Genomic DNA, 16,175 nt, shown 5'->3' with positions numbered 1-16,175 from the left:
AAGCAAATCAAAATGACTCTGAGATTCCATCTTACCCTTACCTGAATGGCTAGGATCAAAATCTCAAGTGAAAGCACATGCTGGCAAGGATGCTGAGAAAGGGGAACATGCCTCCATTACAGGTGGGAATGCAAACTTGTACAACCACTTTGGAAGTCAATCTGTTGTTTTCTCAGAAAATTGGGAATACTGCTACTTCAAGACCCAGCTATCAAGGACATTTGTTCATTTTCATGTGTTTCAGTTGTGTTAGGATGCCCAGAATTTGTTGCCACATTGCCCTGGTTTTTTGTTGATTGTATTCTTATGCTGGCCTTTAGCCATCTGGCTGTCCCTGGTGTTGGCTGGTTGTTCCTGGAACCTGCTGGATTTCTTGGGCATGCTGGAGGAGCCCTGGATCATGGGATGGGGGCTGAATCTCCTCCAGTAGCCTACAGCTGTGCTTTGCTGGTTGTATTTCAGTTGGACTTATAGTCAGGGAATTAGGGAATGGGTTTCTCTTCTGTGTGATCCAGGTGCTGCAGCTAGCAGAGCCATGAACTGTAGGCTGAACCTACACTTCTCTGGAATCCAGAGTCATCCTCAAGATGTTGGGAGTAGCTGGCAGGTCTGATGGTGGTAGTGTATGGGATCCTCTCCTGTCTCAGGGGAAACATGAATGGGCATTGGCTTTTCTGCCGGCCCAGCAGACACTGCATTCCTGGATCGCCAACTCCACGAGATGCCGCCATCTTGGGACATGAACCCTTTATGCTTCTATTGCCCAGCTGATCTCACAAAGGGACCTGTAGAACCATGGACCAGAGGCAGGGACCCTGTCCGTGGTGTCCAGGAGTCATGTTCGGGGAGGTAGGAGAAGTCTGGGATCTGGATGCTGGAGCCTTATGTTTCTAGAACTCAGCATTTATGTTCAAGTAAGTGGAAAGCTGCAGGTGATGTGAGCTTAGGACCTTGTTTGACTCTTTGACCTGGAAGTCATCCCAGGGGTCCTGGAACTGTGTGCCCCTAGCTCCTGGGATGTCTCCTCTTGTGCAGGAAACACAAACATTGGCATTTTGGAGCCAGCAGCCAGGTCACTCACTTGGTCCACAATCTCTGATTTTCTGCTACTTCTGTTGTTTATCTTTCAAACAATCAATGGAAATTGTAAATTATTAGGCAAAATTTCATCATTTTTCTTTGTGAATTTTGTGTGCTGAATATAACTTTGTATGTATATACAAGGAGAAAATAATGAAGCAATCTAAACGCAAAATAAAACTGAGTATTCTGTAATGATAGTGTGATCTAAGGAAGAAAAAATTGATGATGCAGATTATATTTAAATTTCCTGCTCTGCAGAAGAGTCTACAAAGAAAACTGAAAAGAAGTCATAGACAAGAAGAAAGTGCTGGCAACGGATATATTTGATAAAAGACACATGTGCAAAAATATATAGAAACTTTCAAGTCTCAATATTAAGAAAACAATACGTTAAAATGTGTTGAGGATCCTAACACATCAAACAAGACTCAGAGATGGTGAGATAGCTATTTTGTCAGCATGATTATATCTGTAATTAACTAAAACTTCCAGATGGGCCACACTTGTGAGGGATTTTTGTTTCATTTGAACTGGAAAAATCCACTTCTAATGCAGGTCGTTCGAGCTGGGAAAACGCACCTCTAATATGCACTGCATTTTCTGCTGGAAGTCATGATAACACAGACTCTCAACCTGTGGGTCATGGACACTTCAGGGTCAAACAACCCTTTTTCAGGGGACACATATCACAGTATCCTGCACAACAGATTATAATTCATAACACTAGAAAAATTACAGTTGTGAAGTAGCAATGAAAATAATTTTATAGCTGGGGACACCATAAGTGGAACTGTGTAAAAGACTCACAGCGTTAGGAAGGTTGAAAATCAGTGCTTTATAAGGACATGGAAGAAGGAAGCTCTTCGCCCTTTGTCTATTTTCTCTTGTCTTGCTAGTAAGTCCATTCCTTCACAGGCATTAGAGCATATTGCTTGGGGATTTCAGTGTACCCTGAAGACCAGCCAAAAATCCAGCCTCATGGACTAAAATACCATTGAATTCTTGAACCTTCCATTCATTGGCAGGCATTTTTGCATGATCTGAACTATAGCCTGCAAGTTGTTCTACTATATCCCCTTTCTCTCTATATATAGATATTTATCCTGTATGTCCTGTTACTCTAGAGAACCCTCAATAATATAGAACGCAAATACACACATGGGAAGAGTTTTCACATCATCAAATTCAAATAATGAAGCACCAGTACCCAACCAAAAGGCAGAACAGCGAAACTTCAGGACATTGGCACCACCAGCTGCTGAGGATTACATGGAACATCAAGAGCCTCCACATGGATCATGGGAATGAAAACAATATGGCCGTTTTTTAAAGACAGTTTGGCAGCCAAACCACGCACTCTATTATATGTCACCCAGCAATCAGTTTTCATAGCATTTATTTAGATTAGCTGAAAACCTAAGTCCACTCAAAAACTGGGACATGGGTGTTTATTGAACCTTTTACATCACTTGTCAGAACCTGACAGTGACCCTGATGCTTCAGTTATTGAAACTGAGAAAGTCTGATGCAATCATAAAGTGGAATGTTTGTCAATACCAAAACGAAGTGAGCTATCTATCCATGAAAAGGCATTGAGAAAACTTAAACACAGATTCCGCACAGAATACAACCTGAAAACTCTTGCTATGTCACATTTTGAAATGGCCAAAGCATTCGGACAGTAGAAAGAACAGTGATTTCCAGAGATGCAGGAAAGGGAGTGGGAGAGATAATAGATTTTGAAAAATTGAGGTCAAGGGAACTACTTTCTTGTGCTCTAAAATAGATGCATGTCACGACAAATTAATCTAAATATAGTGTAGAATATATAAAGGGAATGCAAATTAAGGTGATGGACCCAGAGAAAATGTGATTGAAGTTCAATAAGAAATGTACCACTCTGGAAGGCATGACACTGAGGAAGGTTGCGCACAGCTGTGGAAGTTCTCTGTGCCTTTAATAACCTTTCCCCATGGATTTGAAATTATTAAAAACTCACCTTTTCAGAGAAAACCTTACCCTGAAGACAATAATACCTATTATAGAGTGATGCAAAGCAATAGGACGCAGTGTTACTCGATAGTCAAAGACTAAAGGAATCTTAGAGAGGAATTATGATCACCTGACTTGTGACCATGTGACAACTAAGAAAAAATGTGGAATGGATCATATTTTCAGTTCAGAACGCAAAAGCATTTGGGAAGATATGGGCCCTAATTTTGTGCATGTGGAAGATTGTACATTGACTGTTCTTTTAAATGTGAAAAATAAAACAATCATTCGAAATACATAAGACTTCCTATGACCCTGGGAATGAAAAGGTTTAAACAGAAGAAAAGTGCTACCCAGAAATGGAAAATATTGACAGATCATGGTAAATTAAAATTAGTAACTTTTCATTTACAAAGCCACCATAAATAAGGCATAGCATGGGAAAAATTTTTGCAATATGCATATGCAAACAGGGGGTTATAATAAAAAATATAGAATCTTTTGCAGATCAACAAGCCACCAGGCAAATGCCTCAGATAGACAGCTCTATAAAATAACTCAAGATCTGAATGGACAATAAACATGAATGCTTGCATAATTTCATTAACCACCAGAGCAGTGCTACTAAGTGTACACTATGATACCCATGCTAACTAGACTGGAAAGACAGCATCAAATGTTGACAAGATTACGGAGCAACTGGAGTTCTCATGTATTTCTGCGATAACATTTTCACATTGCTGGGAATGAAACTCAATCCACTGAGTGCACTAGGCAAGTATTCTACAATTGATCTGTACCTCTATCCTCGGCATTTAAACATTTTGAGACAGTGACTCATTACCTATTCCACACTGGTCTTGAGCTCACAGTACCCTTTGTGTGTCTTCCCAGAGATAGGACTACAAAGGTGAACAGCCAGGGCATCTCAATACATCATCTGCTTTTGAAAAATATTTCTCAGTATTTTCCAAGGCTAGACATGTTTCTCACTTTGACATAGAGCAAACAACTCTGATACATACAATATGTGCATATTTTATACATAGGAGGTTTGAAAGGTTGTCATAATAAGGCTACTTAAAATTCAAACCTGGACCTAAGATGTGGTAGTGAAAGCTTTTAATCCAAGTACTCAGGAGCCAGAGCCAGGCAGATATTTGTGAGTTTAAGGTCAGCCTGGTCTACAGAGTGAATTCCAGAACAGTCAAAGGTATTTAGAGATATCATGTCTCAAAAACAAAAACAAAACAAACAAACAAAAACAAATCAAATAAAACTCAAACCTGGAAACCCACAATTTTCTTATCTGGAGTCTATGAATGCAAATAATAACACAACCATATGGAGGAATGATACAAAATAATGGAAACAGCATACCTTGGATGATATTACCAAAGTAAATGTTAGTAAATGAAAACATTGTAGCAGAGAAATACTCCACTGGTTCCACTTTATAAAAGTCCTAAGAAAAGAAAAATATCCTGTAGCAAGAAAAGTCAGCAGAGTGCCTAAGAAGAGACCAGTAACCAGAGAAGGCGTGTGGAACTTTTTTTTTTTTAAATTTAGGTGCACACTATTTCTTTATCTAGACTTTACTTATTGGGCTGTACTGATGATCCTTTATTGTGCTGTGAACTTTAGACTGAAGCTCTATTTCAAATGTATGTTAGACGTCAATAAAAAGTAATTTGGGAATATTAAAATATTTTGTAGATGCTCATTACGTTGAATTTATATATTCAAAACGTCTTTCTTTTAAAAAAAATAAAAAACGTATTTCTTTAAGATCAACATGCTATTTTGTTCATTTAAAAAGTTATCTTTCACTTAAAAATTAACTTCCAGTTGCTAAGACCAGAACGTAGAACTGGGGAGGATACTTTTCTATCTTAAAGGGTGTTTAAACACTGCAGGGCTGGAACTGAGAGCAAACTGGACAAAACTATGTGCAACACTAGAGTAGTACGCACGGTGGCGCTGCAGTCTAAGGAGTTGTATAACAAGAGGCTCCCAGGATGCCCAGGACGCCATTCCTGGGATTCAGAATCCTGAGTACCCTCTGCAAGAAGGGGGCATTTACATAAAATGTAGGGGAAAGGACGCCTGGAAACAACTCAGTAAGATTTAATTCGAGGATATTTCACCAAACCGTCTGTGTGGATTGAAACCGACAAGATTTAGAAGCCGCGCCCTCCGTACTGAATCTGAACAATGGAGACAGCACCAGCAAAAACGTCAGAGACAAGGCAAGTCATTTTTCTTGCTATATATTTGCTTTTGTGGGATGCTGGCTCTGAGGCAATTAGATATTCCATACCAGAAGAAACGCAGAGTGGCTACTTGCTGGCTAACCTCGCAAAAGATCTGGGGCTCAGGGTTGGGGAACTGGCCACTAGAGGTGCAAGAATCCACCACAGAGGGAACAAAGAGCTCTTGCAGCTGGATGCTGAGACAGGGAATTTGCTCCTGAAGGAAAAACCAGATCGCGAGGTGCTGTGCGGGGTGACAGAACCCTGTGTGCTGCACTTCCAGATCATACTGGAAAACCCTGTGCAGTTCTTCCAAACTGACCTGGAGCTCACAGATATAAATGACCATTCTCCGGAGTTCCCTCACAAAGAAATGCTCCTAAAAATTCAAGAGAGTGCCCAGCCAGGGACTGTGTTTCCTCTGAAGGCAGCTCAGGACCCTGACATAGGGAGCAATGCTGTTCAGAACTACACAGTCAGCCCCAACCTCCATTTCCATGTTGTTACTCACAGTCGAGCAGATGGCAGGAAATACCCTGAGCTGGTGCTGGACAGAGCCCTGGACAGGGAGGAGCAGCCTGAGCTCACTTTAACCCTCACTGCTCTGGATGGGGGGACCCCTCCCAGGTCTGGGACCACCGCAGTTCACATTGAAGTCGTGGACATCAATGATAACGCCCCTCAATTTGTACAGTCGCTCTATGAGGTTCAGATTCCCGAGAACAGTCCCCTCAATGCATTAGTTGTTACGGTCTCTGCCAGGGATTTAGATGCTGGAATGCATGGCCATGTAGCCTACTCTCTGTTTCAAGGTGGTGAAGTATCTCAACCATTTGTAATAGATGAAACCACAGGAGAAATTCGTCTAAACAAAGAACTGGATTTTGAGACAATTCCATATTATAACATGGAGATTGTCGCCACAGACACTGGAGGCCTTTCAGGAAAATGCAGCGTCCTTGTTAAAGTGGTGGACGTGAATGACAATGCTCCTAAACTCACTATATCTTCACTCACTAGTGCCATCCCAGAAAATGCCCCCGAAGCTGTAGTTGCTGTTTTCAGTGTTTCTGACCCAGATTCTGGGGACAATGGGAGGATCGTATGTTCTATTCAGAACGAACTTCCGTTTCTTTTGAAGCCCACATTCGAGAATTATTATACTTTAGTGACAGAGGGACCCCTGGACAGAGAGAGCAGAGCCGAGTACAACATCACCATCACTGTCTCAGACCTGGGCACACCCAGGCTCACAACCCAGTACACCATAACTGTGCAGGTATCTGACATCAATGACAACGTCCCTGCCTTCACCCAACCCTCCTACACCCTGTTTGTCCGGGAGAACAACAGCCCCGCCCTGCACATAGGCACCATCAGAGCCACAGACTCAGACTCTGGCTCCAATGCCCACATCACCTACTCGCTGCTGCCGCCCCATGATCTGCGGCTGCCCCTCGATTCACTTGTCTCCATCAATGCAGACAATGGGCAGCTGTTCGCACTCAGGGCGCTGGACTATGAGGCCCTGCAAGCCTTCGAGTTCCACGTGGGCGCCTCAGATCGAGGCTCTCCTGAACTCAGCAGCCAGGTTCTAGTGCGTGTGCTGGTCCTGGATGACAATGACAATGCGCCCTTTGTGCTCTACCCGCTGCAGAACGCCTCTGCGCCCTGCACAGAGCTGCTACCCAGGGCAGCAGAGCCTGGCTATCTGGTCACCAAGGTAGTGGCAGTAGACCGCGACTCAGGCCAGAATGCCTGGCTGTCGTTCCAGTTGCTCAAGGCCACGGAGCCCGGGCTGTTCAGCGTGTGGGCGCACAATGGCGAAGTGCGCACCACCAGGCTGCTGAGCGAGAGGGATGCAACCAAGCACAGGCTGCTGCTGCTGGTCAAGGACAATGGGGAGCCTCCTAGGTCAGCCAGTGTCACTCTGCATGTGCTTGTGGTGGATGGCTTCTCTCAGCCCTACCTGCCTCTGCCAGAGGTGGCGCGCAACCCGGCTCAGGATGATGATGATGCACTCACGTTGTACTTGGTTATTGCGTTGGCATCGGTGTCTACACTTTTTCTATTGTCTGTGCTACTGTTCGTGGGGGTGCGGCTGTGCAGGAGGGCCAGGGAGGCCTCTCTGGGTGGCTGTTCTGTGCCCGAAGGACACTTTTCTAGCCATCTGGTGAACTTTAGTGGTATGGGGACCCTGTCCCAGAGCTATCAATATGACCTATGTCTGAATGGAGACTCTGGTACCACCGATTTCAAATTTCTGAACCCAATCATTCCTTCCACTCTGCTTCAGGACCCTTAGCTAAATTTAAGTGTTAGGAACACCTAGGCTTTGGTAAGTGAACCAGAATTCGTTTCTTGGCTATTCACATTTTTCTTCTGTATTCATCAGTCTTTGAGACAATACATTTCTATGATGATTTTATTCATAATTTCTAATGGAATGTCTTTGAGAGGAGACTGTGATTCCTATTTTATCAAATCAACCTTTATGCATCATTTTCTTTCTCAAATTTGAGAGGGGAAAAAGTAACCTTGTTGTGTTTCTATTATAACCCTAAATACTTTTCTTGGGAATCATTTATTCCTCTGCATTTATAACCACTTTTGGAATTCTACCCACTTCGAATTGTATGGTTCTGAGGCTAAACATATGTCTTGCTAAGTAGTATTCCCTTTGTTTTTCACTTTCACTTCTGCCTATTAACTGTGCACAGTACAGCATTCATTGTAACATTTTCGGAGATGTACATACATCCCTTGATAGCATTCACCTAATCACCTTCTACACTCCTGTTGTTCTCTCCCTCTCAAACTCTTAAATGCCATATTTTGCCTTTATCTTTTTTTTTTTTTGTCCTTAAGAATGTGACTATTTAGCTTAACTGACCTGAAATGACCTGAAAATGACAACTTCATTTTTCGTGATGCCCGAGTAGAGCAATTCCATCACGTGTGTGTACGTGCTTTCCTCACCCACACTTCTATTATAACGGTAAAGCAGCTTGTCTACAGCTAATGAAGTGTGAGCATATGACAGAGTCGTCTGTCATATTTTACATGTTTTGTATACAAACAGAAGTAGCATGTTTAATTTACTATATTTACTGACCGCCACAATTAGTACTTGATGACTTCATTTGCTTATATAACCAAAATTGCTACTAAAATGTACCAGACACGATCTTTCTTGACCTACGCTGTTGTAAGTCACTGAGTTTGCTTTCATTTTGTATGAAGAGATGTTTAATAAGGCATGTGTTCAGATGACAACTTAATCAGTAAATCCTGGATGCAAATAAGGGCACATTAAACTTTCAATAGAATGTAAGGGTGAATGACTTTTAAATGTTTGAGTCTTTTATTATTAATACTTACTTGACATAAATAAGGTGGATTAGGGGAAATATTTTCATTGCTTCCTATCAATGGGCTCCTTCCTTCCTATTTCAGTTATCATGATGTAGAATTATTTGGAGATGAAAACAGTCCATTCGTAGTAGTATTCTATCTACAAGACTGTGATTAAATGGTGTATAAATATAGGATATGTAGAGAGAGAGAGAGGAAAAAAAACATGATCTTTGGGAATGTTTAAACATTTTAATTCTAAAAATAACATTTGGAAGCAACCAAAACCACTAAATATGGCTATTTTGAGTGGAAGTTTTAAAAATTCATATGGCAAGCCATTATTCCTTGGTTAAAATACTTTAAAACTCGTTTTCACATTTTATAGTCCAGATATTGAATGCTATGTCTAAAAGAAAATCATAAAACTTATTAAAAATGAATACTTTGGGAAACTCTGGGAAGACAAGAATTGAAGATTGGCGTGCTCTCCAGCATCAGTGAGTGTAGTTGTATAGTTATAACCACATTTAAGTTCTTGTGGGAGCAGGAGAATCACTTTAGATGCTGGAAGCACCCCAGTACCAAACATTTTATGTAAACGAACATTGAAAGAATGAATTTTGAATAATCAGAAAAATCTTTCTCTTCAGCCCACATAACTCTGTATGAAAATTTTAATCATAATTTTCAACTTTTTATACCTATTTTCATTTTCATGGAAAAATATGTAATTCATATAGAACAATTATTTTTGAGAGGCACTATACCATGTGATGTCAGGTGAAGGTTGGAAAGGCTATAAGATGATGATCCACTTACAATTTGAAAACAAAAGATGAGATGTTATCTATAAGGGTGCACGTGTGTGTGTGTGTGTGTGTGTGTGTGTGTGTGTGTGTGTGTGTCTCCAAGACCTGATTCCTAAGGTAAATACAAATCACTAAGCTGAATCCCTAGCTCCAGGTCCTATTACTAATTTAATCTGTGGATGGCCTATATTAATACATCATCAAGAAAAAGGACAGAAAATCCCCAAGCCAGAGAGATAACCTGGACTTAATTTGAAGACAAAGAACAATCAGTCTTGGTTCAAAGTTATTTTTATTTCCTGGCAGTTAGAAATAATTTATCCATTTATTTGAATTGCTTTCCAAAACTACTGCCATTGCTTACTTTTTGAGATAAGTTCTTATTCAGTTCCCTCTGTGTAGCCTAGGCTGGCCTCCACGTGTGCTCCCAAGGTCTGGGATTACAGCTGTACCACCACACCTGTTTCCCAAGACCTCTTTATATGTGTATGTCACTAAGTGCAGGCATCAGGGGAGATACTATGTGTATAGCACTAACTATTGTTACACTTTGGGACATTTACAAGCTGCAAGCCTGATGTCAGTAAAAGGAATGACTTTGTCTATCACTTCTCTGGTTGATAAGGTCACTAATGTACAAGCCGATATTACTGATATTTCAGTTTTTGAAGAGGAAATAAAATTAAGCAAAGATTTGAATACCCTTAACTGTTAAATAACTTCACTAAACTCCAAATATCTGAAAATGCTATTTTTGTTTTATTCATAGTTAAGCTTGTAGCACATAATGTAATGCCTTACTCAAACCAGGTGTTCAGTTTGTGATAGTTGAATAATTGAAACATTTAGAAATCAATTAACTGTCTGAGGATTTAAAGATTTATTTCAAACTTATCTACTCATCGAATTTCAAACGAACTATTCATACCCAGAAAAGGAAGCAAGGGTCTAATTTTGTCAGGATAACACCAATCCCTATGGAGCCACTGAAAACTCGAAGAACTGTAAAATGATACATTGATCACTAATTTGTTTACATAGGGAGCTTATTCTTGTGTTTGATTCTAGTGATGGGGAGAGAGTAAATGCAAGATTTTTTTTTCTGTTCATCTAATTAACTCTTAGAAATATCTGTTTAAATTCATTGGTCTTCTTCTTTTTCTTCTTCTTCTTTTTCTTCTTCTTCTTCTTCTTCTTCTTCTTCTTCTTCTTCTTCTTCTTCTTCTCCTCCTCCTCCTCCTCCTCCTCCTTCTTCTTCTTCTTCTTCTTCTTCTTCTTCTTCTTCTTCTTCTTCCTCTTTTTCTTCTTCTTCTTCTCCAAAATTTCCACTTTGTGTATTTTTATAGCAACCTATACTTACCTTACAATTGCCACTTCCTGCTTTTGGTTTCTCTTTTACTTGCAGTCAATCCATGTAGATATGAATCTCTATGTCCTAGGAGAGAGAATAAGCATGACCTCAGTGATGATGTTTTATTAGTTATTTATCTTTTTTGGTCCCTTATACTGTTATGGCTTTAATTGTCCTTTAAAAGGGAGGTTGGAGGTCTCATGGTAATTTGTACTCAGGTTTCAGCAGATTAACAATGTTGGCTCACTTGTTCAACTTAACACTAAGGGAGGTGCCTAGTGTCTTTGCAACTGTGATATGACTTTTGTTGGTATCTGTGGGAGGCCTGTCCTTTTCTGAAGGGAAATAGAGGAGTGGATGGGGGACAGAGGGGCAGTGGTGGACTCAGAGGAGAGGTGGGAGGGGAAACTTAATCTGTGTGTTAAGAAAGGAAGGAAGGAAAGAAGGAAGGAATGAAAAAGGGAAGGAAGAGAGAAAGGAAAGATATATATAAGAAGGTTGTGTCAACCTTGTCACAAAAGGGAAGAAGTTCTATTCAAACCATAAACATGTGTTTGATCTAGGCCCAACCTACCTTAGGGTTTACAATTCTGCATTTGCGTTATGAAGCCAAATTTTCAGAAAACGTCACCTTCTTCATAGCTGTTAACGGTGTCTTTTAAGGTGCTGAACAGGAGAACCTGTGTGAGACTGTTTTTATAAGGTGATTGATTGATGGGTGAAAACTACATGGAGACCCAGATGTGGTGGCACATGCTTTTAATCCCAACATTCAGGAGGAGATACAAGTGGATCTTCATGTGTTAGACGCTTTTCTAGTCTACATGATGATCTCAGGATATCTAGGGCTACATGAAGAGACCCTGTCTCAAAATAAAACAACAACAACAACAACAACAACACACACACACATACATACATACATACATACACACACACATGGGAAAACTCACAGCCTCATCTTAGGCAAAAAATGTTCAAATTCGATAATGTTCAGCAACAGTAAGATATAACCCAAAATTCCCGTTCTGATAGAGCAGTTGCTATATGTAGGCTCTAGTTAAAACATAAAATTAACTTAATACTTCAAAGGCAGTTCTCTCCTCATTACATTTTAGTTTGTTCTCAGAAATGTGAAATATTTGATATGCAGCTATTTCACTCAGGTGGTCAGCTGATGACTCTGATCTATAAGAGTCTCTGTGCGTTGATGTACTTCAAAAGATAATTCCCTCTGTAATAATTCATATGAAAGAATGTAACTTTGCTTTTTAGCACTGTGAGAAATCACTTTTAGAAATATGATTTCCTGTTTTGCTAACTTGATTATTAAAAACTTAAAAGTGTATGTGGGAATGCTAGTTCTCTTCTACTTTGTGTTAATGACTCTTCTTAGGAACAGTAGTGGATGACCCTACCAATTATGCTATATAAGACAAATAACAATGTTGGCAAAGAAAAAATTATATGCACTTTTCATGTGGCATTAATTTGGACAATAAAACGGTGTCTTGACATTCAAAGGTATTCTGACATAAAACTAGAACTGTATCCATTTTCCAAAGAAGACACAGGGTGGCGCTGCAGGCTAAGGTTATGATTAAAGAGCACTAAAATACCAGGAACCGCTGGCTGCAATACAGAACAAAAGACCCAGGCAAGCGCTTTGCTAGCGCTAAGGAGCTATGGAGGGGTTTGGGCAAGGATATAACGGATAAATGTAAGACTAAGAACAACGTTGTGAAGATTCCTCTGAAGGAGAAAGCGGAATTCAGCGTTTGAAACTATTTGGAGACTGCTAACGGATTGGATGCAAGCACTCACTGCCCCATCATGGAGAACCCAGAGAGAATTCACCCAAACAGGCAAGTAATGGCTTTTGTTTTAATCCTAGTTTTGGTTCAGGTTCGCAGTGAGTCAACAACTCAGTACTTTGTCTTGGAGGAAACAGAAAGGGGCTCCTTTGTAGCCCATCTGGGCAAGGATCTGGGCCTGGATTCTGGGGAGCTGGCTGCCAGGTCTGCAAGGGTAGTGTCTGATGATTTCAAGCAGCGACTGCTGCTGGATCCTGAGACTGGAGATTTGCTTCTGAGGGAGAAACTAGACCGGGAAGAGCTGTGTGGCTCTGTGGACCCCTGTGTGCTGCATTTTCAGGTGTCTCTTGAAAAGCCAGTGCAATATTTTCAAGGAGAACTGTTGATCCAGGATGTAAATGACCACTCGCCAGAATTCCCAGACAGAGAATTGCTCTTGAAAATACCTGAAAACAGCCATTCAGGCACACGGTTTTCATTAAAATTAGCCCAGGATTTGGATGTGGGCAGCAACGGGCTCCAACTATACACTGTCAGCCCCAACTCTCATTTTCATGTCCTCACTCAAAATAATAGTGAAGGCAAGAAATACCCTGAGTTGGTTCAGGACAGAGCCCTGGACAGAGAGGAGCAGGCAGAGCTGAGCTTAACCCTCACGGCTCTGGATGGTGGGTCTCCACCTAGGTCAGGGACAGCCATGGTTAGAATCCTGATCATGGACATCAATGACAATGCTCCTGAATTTGTGAACAGCCCCTATAAGGTGCAGGTCCTGGAGAACAGTCCCCTAGACACCCCAATCCTGACTGTCTCAGCACGGGATGCAGATGCTGGCAACTATGGAAGGGTTTCCTATGGCTTGTTCCAAGCCTCAGATGAAATCCAGCAAACTTTCTCACTAAATGAAACTACAGGAGAAATGCGATTGAAAAAGAAATTGGATTTCGAAAAAATTAAATCTTACAATGTCGAAATCGAGGCCATAGATGGAGGCGGCCTTTCTAGTAAGGGCTCTGTGGTGATAGAGGTGGTGGATGTGAACGACAATGCCCCGGAGCTGACCATATCTTCACTGACCAGCTCAGTCCCAGAAAATGCCCCTGAGACCATAATCAGCATCTTCAGAATTGGAGACAGGGATTCCGGAGAGAATGGAAAGGTGGTTTGCTCTATTCCAGAAAACTTACCGTTCATTCTAAAATCGACTTTCAAAAATTTCTACACCCTGGTGACAGAGAGCCCACTGGACAGAGAGAGCAAAGCTGAGTACAACATCACCATTACTGTATCAGACCTGGGCACACCCAGGCTCACAACCCAGCACATCATAGCAGTGCAGGTGTCTGACATGAATGACAATGCCCCCGCCTTCACCCAAACCACCTACACCCTGTTTGTCCGCGAGAACAACAGCCCCGCCCTGCACATAGGCACCATCAGAGCCACAGACTCAGACTCTGGCTCAAATGCCCACATCACCTACTCGCTGCTGCCGCCCCAAAACCCACAGCTGGCCTTCGACTCAATGATCTCCATCAATCCAGACAATGGGCAGCTGTTTGCCATCAGGGCGCTGGACTATGAATCCCTGCAGGCCTTCGAGTTCCGTGTGGGTGCCACAGACCAAGGCTCTCCTGCGCTCAGCAGCCAGGCGCTGGTGCACGTGCTGGTGCTGGACGACAATGACAATGAGCCCTTCGTGCTCTATCCGCTGCAGAACGCCTCTGCGCCATTCTCTGAGCTGCTACCGAGGGCTGCTGAGCCTGGCTATCTGGTCACCAAGATAGTGGCAGTGGACCGCGACTCGGGCCAGAATGCCTGGCTTTCATTCCAGCTGCTCAAGGCCACGGAGCCCGGAATATTCAGCGTGTGGGCGCACAATGGCGAGGTGCGCACCACCAGGCTGCTGAGTGAGCGAGATGCAACCAAGCACAGGCTGCTTCTTTTGGTCAAGGATAATGGGGAGCCTCCTAGGTCAGCCAGTGTCACTCTGCATGTGCTGGTGGTGGATGGCTTCTCCCAACCCTACCTGCCTCTGCCAGAGGTGGCGCACAACCCCCCTCAGAATGATGAGGATGCACTCACCTTGTACCTGGTCATCGCCTTGGCATCTGTGTCTTCACTCTTCCTCTTCTCTGTCCTGCTCTTCGTGGGCATGAGGCTGTGCAGGAGGGCCAGAGAGGCCTCATTGGCTGTCTGCTCTGTGCCTGAGGGACATTTTCCTGGCCACCTGGTGGATGTCAGCGGCACTGGGACTCTGTCTCAGAGCTACCAATATGAGGTGTGTCTGACAGGAGACTCTGGGACTGGTGAGTTCAAATTCCTCAAACCCATGATCCCCAACCTGTTGGTTCAGGATGCTGGGAGAGAACTTAAGGAAAATCTCCACTGTAGGGATAGCTTTGTATTCAGCTAAATATTCTAATGATCCAATGAATCTAAGAATGGATATAACTCTTATGTATCTACATAAGTGCAATGTTAACTAGCTTTTTAAAAAAACAACTGCCATGTGTGCATGTCTCCAACAGCCCTCACTTTTCCTATTGATATTAAGCATACTTAGGATGTCATCATATTTTGATGTCATTATATTATATTTGAGTGACTAATATTCTCATAGCTACAAATAACTGAAGTAGCATAAAATTTGTTTTAATGACTTTCTATTTTAACGATCACGAGAAAATTTGATTTTCTGTATAATTGTGACACCTGTTTTAACCGAATTCCTTTATCTTTTTAAGGTTAGAATGCATAGTTTGTTGTTCTTTTTTTTTTTTTTAATTTGGCCTTAGCTTACTTGTTTCTCCCAAATTCATGTCAAGGTGTACTTCACTAGAACACTCTATTGTTATGCCCACTCTAAACTAAGTTAATGTTAGTGCTTGATTTATTTTCATGCTGGAAGTGTTCCAAAAGTTTAATGAACATTAAAAAGAACAGATCTTATCGTTGGTCATTTCTGTCGTGGAGTACAAATGGTGATGCCTCTCTAAGCATGATCTTTTCAAAAGGCAAAATCCACATCTGACTTATGGCCTGACTTCCTCCCCCTCATTCAGACATGACCAGGTATCAGAGTTGTCCTCTCCTCCTTCACACTGCGGGAGGAGTGAAAGCATAATGTAAAGCCAGATTTCCTACAGCTCGTTCTACCTTCCAATAGTTACGAATTCTTTTTATAAATCAACACTAGAGTCTCTTTTGCTATTCTCTTTCTTCTCTGATGTTTAGTGCAATAGTTATTTTTAACAAGTTTTCTTCTTTCCTTCTTTCTTTCTTTCTTTCTTTCTTTCATTTTGAGACAGGGTTCTAGCCCTGACTGTCCTGGAACTCACTCTGTAGCCCAGACTGACCTCTAACTCACAGAGATCTGCCTGTCTCTGCCTCCTGAGTTTTGGGATTAAAGGCGTGTGCCACCACCACCACCCAGCTTTAACTTAAAATTTCAATAAACTGAAGTTGCCTTTCTAGAAAGTAAGCATTGTTTTGTTCACGACTGAACAGTAGTGTA

At 41.8% G+C, this 16,175-nt stretch overlaps 1 protein-coding gene across 1 annotated transcript; it reads left to right on the top strand.

Annotated features, from left to right (window-relative positions):
* The first annotated feature begins 5,075 nt into the window (after positions 1 to 5,075).
* Positions 5,076 to 15,610, top strand: LOC311596253 (uncharacterized protein). The gene is given in 3 exon segments (XM_084779522.1): positions 5,076 to 7,631; positions 12,461 to 12,623; positions 12,627 to 15,610. Coding segments are annotated over 3 exon segments (4,953 nt in total). The 5' UTR covers positions 5,076 to 5,289; the 3' UTR covers positions 15,075 to 15,610.
* The last annotated feature ends 565 nt before the right edge of the window (positions 15,611 to 16,175 follow it).

This window comes from Acomys minous (genome assembly GCF_964271855.1).
Source record: "Acomys minous genome assembly, chromosome: 4".
Classification (NCBI taxonomy): domain Eukaryota; kingdom Metazoa; phylum Chordata; class Mammalia; order Rodentia; family Muridae; genus Acomys; species Acomys minous.
The sequence above is the reverse complement of the archived record's forward strand: the minus strand, read 5'-3'. Positions and strand labels throughout refer to the sequence as shown.